The 12,263-nt window shown below is 47.5% G+C and overlaps 1 protein-coding gene across 3 annotated transcripts in view; it reads left to right on the top strand.

The window, feature by feature from the left end:
- The window catches only part of LOC130036799 (leucine-rich repeat-containing protein 37B-like), a 46,967-nt gene extending 35,416 nt beyond the window's left edge, over nucleotides 1-11,551 (top strand). For 2 of the 3 annotated variants that reach the window (XM_056128692.1, XM_056128690.1), the window contains 4 exons: nucleotides 3,798-5,548; nucleotides 6,973-7,080; nucleotides 9,444-9,487; nucleotides 11,058-11,551. In XM_056128692.1, coding sequence (XP_055984667.1) covers nucleotides 3,798-5,548; nucleotides 6,973-7,080; nucleotides 9,444-9,487; nucleotides 11,058-11,397 — 2,243 coding nt within the window. In that variant the 3' untranslated portion in view covers nucleotides 11,398-11,551. The remainder of the gene's footprint in view (nucleotides 1-3,797; nucleotides 5,549-6,972; nucleotides 7,081-9,443; nucleotides 9,488-11,057) is intronic. The other variant, XM_056128691.1, reaches the window with a different exon arrangement.
- Nucleotides 11,552-12,263: the final 712 nt, after the last annotated feature.

The following is a 12,263-nucleotide window of genomic DNA, read 5'->3' as shown; positions in this document are numbered from 1 at the left end:
AAAGAGACCCTAATAAAAAGACTCCAAGACACATCAGAGTCAGAATGATGGATGATATGGATAGAGACATGATCCTGCAAGCAGCAAGGCTGAAGAAGGAAGTCACATACAAAGGAGCACCCCGTACATTTACAGCAGACCTATCAGAGGAAACCCTCCAACCCCAAAGGCAATGGGGGGATATAGTGAAAAAACTCAATGAAATGAACGCCTCACCAAGAGTACTCTATTCAGCTAAACTCTCATTCTAACTCAGAAAGAATCATACACTATTTCATGGATAAACAACAGCTCAGGAACTTCATAGACAAAGCCAAACTTGAAAGAACCACTAAGAGGGCTTCTATAAGACAAGAAAACACCCTACAAGCACAACAAGTCCCTACAGAAAGATGGCACAAAACCCTCTAACAATAATCTCTCTCAATGTCAATGGTCTAAATGCACCAATCAAGAGACACAGTGGCAAACTGAATGCGGAAACTGAACCCAACATTCTGCTGCGTAGAAGAAAGTCATCTGAATGGTCAGAGCAAACACAGACTCAAAGTTAAAGGATGGAAAACAATCTTGCAAGCAAACACCTCCCTCAAAAAATCTGGGGTAGCCACACTAATATCTGACAACATAAATTTCAGGTTGAAAAAGACTAGAAGGAACAGCAAAGGTCATTTTCTGTTTATCAAGGGATATGTGTAACAGGAAGAAATCACACTCTTAAATGCATACACACCTAATGAGGGATCAGCTAAATGCTTAAAACAACTGCTAACAGATTTCAAGGAGGACATTGCTAGCAACACAATAGTAGTCAGAGACTTCAACATTGCCTTATCATCTCTGGATAGATCAACAAGAACAAAACTCAGCATGCTAGACATTGACTTTGAAGGAAGAAATAGTAGAGAGAGGGCTAATAGACCTATACAGGGCTTTACACCCCAAAAAGAAAGAATACACATTCTTTTCCAGTGCACACATAACATTGTCCAAAATAGAAAGGCCACATGTAAGGTCACAAAACCGACCTCAATAGAATCCGCAAGATAGAAATAGTATCAACAATCTTTTCAGACCACGATGTGTTGAAGATAGGAACGAAGCATACGCAGACACGGAGAGACAAATCAAACACCTGGAAATTAAACAACTCAAAGTTGAACAACGAGTGGGTCAGGAAGGAAGTCAAAGACGAAATCAAAAGATACCTGGAAACAAATGTGAATGAAGACACGAGCTATCAGAACCTATGGAATGCAGCTAAAGCTGTGTTAAGAGGAAAAATGTATAGCTTTGCAAGCATTCCTAAGGAAGGAAGAAAGGGCCTCTTAGATAACCTGACCTCACAGCTCACGATCTTAGAAAATAACCAAAAAAAGGAACTCAAGCCCCGCTGAAGGAAAGAAATAATAAAACTTAGAGCAGAAATCAGACATGGAAACCCAAAAAACAATCCAAAAGGTTAGTGAAACCAAGAGCTGGTTCTTTGAGAAAATAAACAAGATTGATAAGCCACTAGCAAGACTCACAATGAAAGAGAGAGAGCCCCAATAAACCGAATCAGAAATGAAAAAGGGGACATTGCAACAGAAACCAATGTAATTCAAAAGATTGTCAGAGGCTGCTTTGAGAGTCTGTATGTCATGAAACAAGATAACCTAGAGAAATGGATATGTTCCTGGATTCCTATAATCTGCCAAGACTGAACCAAGAAGACTTGGATTGCCTGAAAAGACCCATTCATATCAAGGAAATCAAACCGAAATCAAGTCTTCCCAAAAACAAAAGCGCAGGCCCAGATGGATTCACTAGCGAATTCTTCCCAATATTTAAAGAAGACCTTTTGCCAGTTCTCCGCAAGCTTTTCCATGAAATTGAAAAAAAAAACAGGAACTCTCACAAACAGCTTCTATGAGGCACTTATCTCCCCAATACCAAAAGCAAACAAGGACACCACTAACAAAGAAAATTACAGGCTAATATCTCTGATGAACATGGATGTGAAGATCCTCAAGAAAATATTCACAAATAGAATCCAACAACTCATCAAAAAGATCATACACCACGACCAAGTGGCATACATCCCGGGGATGCAAGGATGGTTTAGCATTTGGACGTCAATCAACATAATCCATTATATCAACAAAAGTAAAGATAAAAACCATATGATCATATCAATAGAAACATACCAATATTTCACCAGGAATACCACTCCTGGGAATATATCCCGGAGAGGCAAAAAATTACAGTCCAAATGACATCTGCACTTCTATGTTCATTGCTGCACTGTTCACAGTAGCCAAGCACTGTAGCACTGTAACGCTGTCCTCCCATTGTTCATCAGTTTGCTTGAGCAGGCCCAGTAACGTCTCAGTTGTAAGACTTGTTGTTACTGTGTTTGGCATATGAATACGTCACAGGTAGCTTGCCAGGCTTTGCTCTGCAGCCGAGATATTCTCAGTAGCTTGCCAGGCTCTCCAAGAGGGTCAGAGGAATTGAACCCAGGTCAGTCTGGTGGGCCGCGTGCAAGGCAAACACCCTACCCACTATGCTATTGCTCCAGCCCACAGTAGCCAAAATCTAGAAAAAACCCGAGTGCCCGAGAACAGATGACTGGTTAAAGAAACTTTGGTACATCTACACAATGGAGTACTATGCAGCTGTTAGAAAAGATGAAGTGATGAAATTTACATATAAGTGGTACTACATCGAAAATATCATGCTAAGTTAAATCAGTCAGAAAGAGCGGGACATAGAAAGATTGCATTCATCTGTGAAATATAAAGTAACAAAATGGGAGACCGTCACCCAAGAATAGTTGAGATAAGTACCAGGAGGTTTGCTCCATGGCTTGGAGGCCAGCCACATATGCTAGGGGAAAAGGCAGCCCAGATAGAGAAGGGAGCAGCAAATCAAGAGTGTTGGGAGGATCCTCCCAGGATGGGAGATGCATGCTGAAAGTGGACTATAGACCGAACATGATTGCCACTCAGTTCCTCTTTTGCAAACCACAGCACCCCAAAAGAGAGAGAGAGAACCAAAGGGAATGCCCTGCCACAGAGGCGGGTGGGATGGGAGGAGGGGAGGGGAGTTGGGAGGTATACTGGGATCATTGGTGGTGGAGAATGGGCACTGGTTGAGGGATGGGTACTCAATCATTGTATAACTGAAACCCAAGCACAAAAATTTGTAAATCTAAAATGGTACCTCATGGTGTTTCACTAATAAAAATTAAAAAAAAAGAAAAGAAATCATAGTTGATCTGTAAAGAATCTAACTGAGCAGCAAATATTTGTCCTGAAGACTGGGTACTTGGTCCTTGGGGACCAGTGGAATAATCGTATGATTATCGTTTGTGTGTTTGCTTGTTTGGCAGCATCCTCAGAAGTGCTCAAAGTTTACTCCTAACTTTGTGTTCTGGGGTCAGAACTGGTAAGGCTTGAGGGAGCGTATGGGGTGCTGGGGATAAGACCCAGGTTGGCTGCCTACAAGACGAGGACTTTATCTGCTCTACTGTCACTCTGCCCCCCAGTTGAATAATCCTAAATACATGTACTGAACTCCATGCCCTATTTATTCTGAATAAATAGCGATGATCACTTTGTTTCTCCTTCTGTTTTTGCCAGTCACAGATGTAAATTTAGGGTTTCCTGTGCCCCCCCCCCCACACACACACACCATACGGCACTTGTTCACTGATTACTAGTTTACTTAGCTGGAACTTATGTCTGTAGATGCTCCCAAAATTATCCCCAGTTATCTTTCATGATCAAAAGCATGCTCTTCCTTTTTGGCAGATGAAGAAGAATACATCAGTAATATGGATGGGGAGTTCATGAAGGCTTTACTGGCCCGAAAGAAGAGTACCAGCACCGAGCTGACGATTGAACCAGAGAAGGCCTCATCCGAGAGAAACAGCCTGTCCCTTTTCCAGCACGAGCACCTAGACAACAGTCATCAGCGTGATATGCTTACTAGACTAGAATCCATAATGTCTTTGTTACAGGTTGGGGACATAGATGCAGAATCAACATTGTTATCCTTCATTAAGTTTCTTTTTAAAGATGTGCAAGATGGAGGAAATCCTCTGGCTCCTTCGAAAACCAGCACGGCTTGGATTTCTATACAGCCCGAATCCAACAGTGAAATCTACAATAAGGTGAAAAAAATCCATGTTCTCCAAAGTCTGATCAACACAGAAATTCAAGAAAAAATCCACAAAGTTAGAAAGAAGGAGAAAATTGCCACACAGGTCCGTTCCAGTCTTTTCGGGCCCAAATTTAAACGCCAACTTTTCCCGAAGATATTGGAAACTGTCGGGCCACCAAAGAAAAAACACTTAGGAAATGTTCAGGAGTGGGAGACGCAACCACTGCAAGGGAGCAGCATGTTCAGGGATCCCCAGGGCCAGCAGAAGAGGCACTTCAAAGAAGAGGGCACTCCCCTCAGCCAGAGGCGAGGGAAGGCTTGGTCCGCGGCGGGGAATATTGCCCAAGAAAGACGGCAGGGGCAGCTGGCCCCGGAAAGACCGAAAGACTTTATCTTGGCAGGGAGGCCCAGGAAATTGGTGGAAAGCTCCTTCAACGAGGAGTCATCCTTCATCCAGGAGCACAGGGCGCCGGCCTCCGTGCCCCTGGAACAGCACTCCATGGGCAGCCTGTCTGCCGCCGCTGCTTTCCAAGTGCCACCGGAGGACGAAATCCCATCCAAAGACCTGAAAAGAACTCTACGCGTCTTAGAGGATGCGGGCGCTCGAGTTCGGAACATGAAGGTTCCTAGCCCCGGGCCACTCACCGGGAAGAACTACCTGTTTCGTAAACTTTACTCTCAGCTGGGCCGCAGAATACCCCAGGCCAGAGTGAACACAGCGACAAAAGAAGCAGCACCGCAGAGGCCGGTGCTGGCCAGGAGGCCTCCTTTCGGTGCAGTGAAGAGCCTCGTCAACTCCCCGCCGAGGGGGGGGTCTCTGTCCTGGAGACACCAGGACAAACCTGTCACGGAGCCATTCCTTTCATTGCGCTCCAGCCGGGAAAAGAAGACCGCGGAGAGCACGCGTGCTCCAAACGGGGGGGATGCCAGAAGCATCGTGCCGCCAGAGAAAACTGCCGGTATCCAAAGCACTGCCCCTGAGGAGGAAGAGGGGACGGAGGACAGCCTCATGCCTGCTGTCAGACAGCCCAACGAGATGCAGTGGGAATATCACAAGGTGGCCACCGACATCGACTCTCCCCCACAGAAACCCGACCCCAGAGACGAACTTGAGATGCAGCTCATCCAGAAGTTGCGGCCCCTTATTCCCAACAGTAATGTGAGGAAGTTCATTGCCCAAGTAATTCGGACTCTGAAAATGGACTGCTCCGATCCCCGGGTGCAACTGGAGTGTGCCAAGGTGGTCCACAAAACCGGGCTCCTGATGAAGCTTCTTAGTGAGCGGCAGGACGTAAAGGTGTCCAGTGAAAAATGGGATACGGACCAGTGGGAGGCTGAGAACTACATCAATGAGAATACCGAAGGCCAGGGTGAGCAGAAACAGGCGGAGGCAAGTGAGGTGAGGACAGACTTTTGTTTTTTTAACGGAGTCTCATGCAGAGTGAAATAAGTCAGAAGGACAGACATAGAATGATTGCACTCATTTATGGGACGTAAAAATAATTAAAACTTACTATGAGATTAACACCCAAGGACAGTTAGAAACAATGGCCAGGATGAATGGTCCACGGTTGGAAGCCTGCCTCAAGGGCTGGCAGAGAAGGCAGCTGGGATAGAGAAGGGATCACTGTAACAATGATAGTTGGAAGGGATAGCTCTGGGTGGGAGATGTGTGCTGAAGTGGGTACAGGATCAAACATGATGACCTCAGTATCTGCACTGCAAAACATAATGCCCAAAAGGGGGGCATGGAGTGAGCGGAGAGAGTAAGAGAGGGGGGGGAGGGAAGAAAGGGGGAAAGAGGGGGGGTGGGAAGAGAAAGGGAGGAAGAGAGAGAGAGAGAGAGAGAGAGAGAAGAAAAGTTCCTGCCATAAAGGCAGAGGTAGGCTGGGGGCGGGGAGGAGGTGGCAGGAGGAATGCGGGGATTTTGTTGGTGGGTAATGTACACTGGTGGAGGGATGGGTGTTGGAGCATTGTCTGACTGAACCTGGATCACGATCAGGAAAGCTTTGTAACTGAATCTCACAGTGACCAGGCTCAGGGGCTTCCGGGCTCTCAGGCCATGCCATGAAAGAACACAAGCAAGAAGACCAGGGTGTCTTGACTCTCCCTCTCCTGCTGGCTCGCTCTCTTTTTTGTGGCCACACAACTTTGACTACAAGAATGATTGTCCCTGTGCTCGTTTGTAGAAAGGTAGCACTGTTCCTAGGAGAGGTAAGAAGAGGACCTAACACACCAGATAAATAAATTGTAGAAGGAAAGGCTACAGACAAGATGGCATAATAGATCTGGTGTGCTCTTTAAGAACATATTGGGGCCTAGTTCATGCCCAATTTAATCAGCTAATCAGTGACTGAATAAATAGCAGTACTCCTACATTTGAAAAAAAAAGAAAAAAAGAACATATTGGGGCCAAGGAGATAGTTCAAAAAGAGTCCCCATGAGTACTGAGCGAGAAGTAGCTCTGAGGACCCTGGATATGGGCTGAAAAACAAACCACCCCAAAATAAAACCACATACAAAATAAAAACCTATAGTCCACTCCTTTCAGAGGATGGGGTTTTAGACTAGTAGAAGGATAACCATTCTTTAGAACGGGCTTAAGAATCCTTCCCATCTTTCTGTCTAATTGTTCCTGGGTATTGAAGCGATAGTACAGTGGGTAAAGCACTTACTTTGCATGCCACCAACCCGAATTCTATGCCCAGCGTCCATTTTGGTCCGCCAGGAGTGATTTCCGAGTGCAGAGCCAGAGTAACCCCTCATCATCACTGAATGTGGCCCCCACAAAAGTAATGCATGAAAATAATTTTTATTTTTCAGCTCATAAAAGTTCCAGGATATGTTGTGTACCACAATCAAAAAGCAGTCGTTGCAATAAATGTGGCTGTCGTCGTGATATTATTGGTTTTAATTTTATGTCTCATTGAGGTAAGAACAGTTCATTCAGACTTCCAGGATTTCATCTGTCTTTATAACAGATTCAGGGGCTACAAATGGAAAATAAAAGCCCCTTTTCCTCCTACTGATGCTTGATTTTCCTCTTCAGTCTTGAGTAATGAGGTGTGGTTGCTTCTCATATTGCAAAGATAATCCCAGGGTTTGTTGAAGGGAACTGACTCCCAAGAGTTCCCTGTGGAAATGAACCCAAATAACAAGCTTTTCGAAAATTTTGAAAAGTTAAGAAGGCTAGAGATGAAACAAAAAGTCGTCTTCCTGTGCGCTGTTTGGGGACTACATCCTGGGATGTTCAGGGCCTGCCCCCAGCTCAGTGTGGAGGGGAGAGAGGGTGTCACTTCTGGTGGTGCTCAGGGGACCTTGCAGAACTAGGGATCCAGCCTGGCCCTTCTGCATGCAAAGCATGCACTCTGACCATTCAGCTCTCTTTCTGGTCACCATATCGACTTCCCCCCCCCCCCCCCCCTTTTTAAATCAAAAGGATGTCAGTGGTTTAACTTAACACTCACTGACATTCTTCTACTGATTACTTTCCTTGTTGACTGGAAGGATCAAAAGTGTAGAATCTCCACCCTCCTAGGACCTGATCCAGTGCAGTAGCTCTCATTAGGTTTAAGCACCATCTCCCTGGATGAAGTTAAAACACTGCAGCTAAGACTGGGGAGAGAACTCCGAGGGCTACTTTTCACGCTTTGCGTGAGGGAGACCTGGGTTCCATCCTCGGCAATGCATGACCTCCCCCGTCCCCCCCCCCCCCCCGAGCCACCAGGAGCTACCCCTAAACAGCAAATCAAGTTGTTCCTGCCTATTACTGGGTGGCTCCCAAACCAAACACACCCGCATTGCAGCCTGAGCCCGAGCTGGGCTACTCTCAAGCCTGGCAGCGTGCGGTAGTTACTCCAGGAGCTTGCCTATATCTGTCTTCTGTTCAATGACACACCACTGACTTTTCCCAGCAGGAACATTAAAAAAAGTGATTTAAGGGCCAGGGAGATAAGTCCAAAGACTCAAACTTCAATTCACTTTGCACATGGGAACCCCAGGTTCTAGCCATAGTGCTCCATGGTCCCTGAGCACCACCCCAGAAGTAGGCCCCGCAAGCACCAGCTGGCAGGAAGAGCCTCAAAAAATGAACAACAGCAACATGGGATGGAAGGGGTTCGGGATATAGGTTAGTGGTGTTGCACTTGTCTTGCAGGTGTGAGGCCCTGGGTTCAATCCCTGGTAGCACCACAACCACCAACAAAGAATTAGAATAAATTAGAAGCCATGGTGCTGAGGAAGAGCTCTCTGAGTCTTTGATATGTTTAAGCCGCTCCTTTGTGATGTCATCAGCAAACACAGCTCTGATTTATGACAACCACAGTACAAGGAGTTTCCTATATTTTGTCTGGTTTAATCCTCGCAATCCTCTAAGGACGGCATTAGGATCCCTCCAATTTTGCTCTTCTTGTCGTGCTGGGTACCGACCCCACGTCTCCTGCATGCAAGGCAGGCGTTCTCCCACTGAGCTACCTCCCCAGCCCTATCATCCCGCTTTCAAACATGGGGGTCACCTGCAAAGCAGCCCGTGCTCCTTATTGCACTGTTCTGTTTTATCTCCTTAAGGACAAAAGCACAGAAATGTTTCAGGTATTGAAATTTCAGTCTAAGTCGCTCAAAGAGTTGACATATTGATTTAGTTATTTATTTGGGGCAACAGCCATCTGTGCTCAGGGCTTATTCCTGGCTCTGCTCTCAGGCATCACTCCAGGTGGGGCTCAGGGAACCATCTGGAGTCCTGGGATCGAATCTGCGTCAGCCACGGTCAATGCAAGTGCCCCACCCACTGTATGATATCTATAGCCCGAGGAATAACATATCTCATAGGACCTTTATTGTTTTGGGTTTATTTGGGGAAGAATCATTGCAAATGCAACCAAGTTTTGTCTCCTGTAAGACTCGACTCTGCTTGCTGCATTGATGAGGTCTCCTCACTGGGGATGCAGAGTGGTGATGGGAAAGGCATCAGACTGGTTCTTGACATTGTTTAGAAAACGTTGTGAAAAAGGATGTTTCTGTGTTTGGGTTTTGGCAGATACTTTTAATTACCTACCTCATAGTTTTTTATTTGGATTAATGTGCTGAATTTCTCTGAAACAGTCACTAAGCTGTATTCCTAACGTGCCCCTTCAGTCATGTGCTGTAGGAGAGTCCAGGGACTATTAAACAGGAGAGAATTCCTGTTCTCAAAAAGTGATATCAGTGGGTAGATACAGCAAAGTCAATGGAATTAATAAGGTTTTAGAGAGATCAGTCACCGAGATAATCATGATCATATTTTTTTTTCCAAACAGATTTATTCTTGTAGAGCAAGACAGTGTAAAGATGGAAGATCCAGGTAAATATTAGTCTGACAATCTTTCACTTGCACTGGAGTGTCCTCACCCTGGTTCTTGGGGACTCTGGAGCCCTTCTGTGTGCTTCTTGGCCCGTGACCTGGGCCTCCTGAGTTCAGTATTAGTGTCTTAGGGCTCTGCAAGGCCGGGCTGCTCAGTCCCTCCTGTGGGGTGGCTGTTACCTATGCCAGCCCACCTGTGCTCAGGGAGGACATGCGGAGCCAGAAGCCAAAGTTGGAGCCTCATGTCCAAAAGGCCCTTTTAACTAGCTCGAGACTACTCCAGCCTCAGTGCTCAGTGTGGTGCAGGAATTGAACCCAGGGCCTCACACATGCAAGCCAAATACTTTACCACTGAGCCACATCCCCCAACCTCTATCTCGGTCTCTTATTAAAAGGAATAGAGGGAAAATGGAAACTACCTTGCCCTTGGGAACACACTGCTGGTGATTGGGAAAGAGCATGGTCCCTGTCCCTTGGGACCTCTCCGTTGAATTGGGAGCTGCGTTTCTTGCCTCCACTCAGCACCCACGGGCTCTGTACACTTAATAACACTGCCCGTAAAGTGCAAGACTGCTCTCTCCTCTCTTCACTCTCAAAACTCATCTCCGTGCCTCGGTGTGGTTCCTGCCTTTGATGCTGATACCTGTGGCTTCTTTGCTCATGGGCGATTGTCTGCAGCATGAAAACTAGTGGGCTAAAGGATTTGGCTAATTGCACACAGGCATTTACTCTGGTTCAGCATCTGGGATGAAGCAGCTAGGACGATAGAATCATCTCCCCCAGCCCCAACTTCCGGTAAAGGGTGCCTGAGGGACTAAATCCAGAGGCGACCAGTGGAAAAGCTTCTGGACAGACTCTAATGCTTTTGGTGTGGTGGGTAGTTTGTTCATTGCATAGGGCATTTGCTGGGGCAACGGTGGTAACCAGAACTAAATATCCTGCCTGTTTTCCAAGCCAGGCTACCTATAAAGGTCTTTCAAGAGTCTACGGGGTCCCTTTGAATGGACCCGACAAATTTCTAAAAATCGCCACAGGCATGCATGGAAACTTTGTCAAGGGGTCAGGTCCTAGTGGTTTGACTCGTCATGGCTCCACACCAAGGTAGTTTCCAAACAAGACCAGAGACCTCCATCCTAGGAAGGATGGGAAATGGGGTGGGTTACGAATCATGTGCGTCCGTGTTTTCCTCCAAGGACCTTCTTTGGATTATTGCTGCATAGAAGTTCAGTGGAACATGAGAGTCAGGTAACCACTGGGGGGAGGCGGCACTTAGGCAGGACAAGAGTGGGCCGTGGTGCAGGCTTACGAGCTCCCCTTGCCTTTTCCAGAAGGGCTTTTTCTGGCGAAGACGGCCCCAGTGACTGAGAGACATGTGTCAGCCACTCAAGGCCACACGTAAGAAAAACATGGCACAAAAGCTCCATGACAAGGATTCCTCTGATGAGGATGAGATTTTCAGTAAAGACGCAGGGTAAACCATGGGAAAAGCTCCAATACCTTCCTGAAGTCAGGAAGTGATGCAGACGGGGCACGTCCCTTTCAAGAGCTGACTGTATTCTTCTTGTTCCAGGGAGCTCAGGAAAGTCTTGAAGACAGCAGCACGGACTCCGGAGGAGAAAGCAGCCAAGGAGACCAAGACAGCCAAGACTCCCAAGACCCAGGGAGCACAGGGGACACAGGCACCACAGCGCTCCCCACCACCAATTGTCCCCCTGGCACGACAGACCAGCGAGCCTCCACATGGCTCCCTAGAACCACAGAACGCAGAGTCACCACACTCCATCGGGTCTTCACAGCCCGTCGCAGCACGACAGTCCGTCAAGACTCTGCAGACCCCTCATGTGCAGCAGATCTTCAGATCCCAGGAGATCCTGTCATCCCCGGAGATTTCAGATCAAACGGATGAGTAACAAAAGGAGTCTTCACAGGCAGCTGTGGTGTTAGAGGCCCTACAGTGAACACCTCCTGCTTCATACCACCTGGACATTTTATTGTCTGAAGAGCCTCTTGGCAGTTGCTGTAAAATTCTTCTTTTTCGTATGTTAAATACATACATGCATAAGAGCAGTGATGGGCTTTCAAATTAACACGAGAGTTCATCGATCATGTAACCAATTAAGGCTGTTGGCAGGAAATGCATGACTAGAATCCCTCCCAGAGGTGGGGATGAGGTCCGCGAGGAATGGATGGGATGGGAGGATGGGAGGCTCCCCGTGTGGTCCCCTGCCAAGCGCCCTCACCACCCCCAGCAGCCAAATGTAGACGCGGGTGCGTAGCCCGGCACTTTGGGCGCTCGGTGGTCAGTAGCTTGGGGGACATGGCACTTAAGGGGGGTGTCTGGACTGCCCCCCCCGGGAGGCTTCAGTGGTGAGCTAGCATGAGGGGCCGCCCCTGCTGCGTGGCCAGGGTTTCTCCTCACCTTCTCTTCCCCTGGGCAGTGCTGGGGTTTGTGTGTCTGGCATTGGCGTTGGATTCCCTGGGCTGGCCACCTGCCTGGTAGGCATCAGCCAAGTCCCTGAAGGTGAGTGCTGGTTCCTCAGTCACTCCCTCCACTGCAGGGGCGGGAACCAGGCCTTCCTTCCTGGTGCTGGCCCGGGAAAGTGGAGAGTGCCACCATGTGGTCGCAGAACGCTGTGTGAGTTGTCCTGGCACATGTTAAGGCCTGTCACCCTGTGCTCCCCCGCTAGGACTGTTTGCTGGTCAGCCCCAACAACCATCCACTCGGGAGCACTTGGCGATGAGTCTTGTAGTTAAGGGAGTGGGTAAGTGGGTCCTG

The sequence above is a fragment of the Sorex fumeus genome, unplaced genomic scaffold, assembly GCF_029834395.1.
Source record: "Sorex fumeus unplaced genomic scaffold, SorFum_2.1 ptg000066l, whole genome shotgun sequence".
In the NCBI taxonomy this organism is placed as follows: domain Eukaryota; kingdom Metazoa; phylum Chordata; class Mammalia; order Eulipotyphla; family Soricidae; genus Sorex; species Sorex fumeus.
This window is presented reverse-complemented; position numbering and strand designations above follow the sequence as displayed.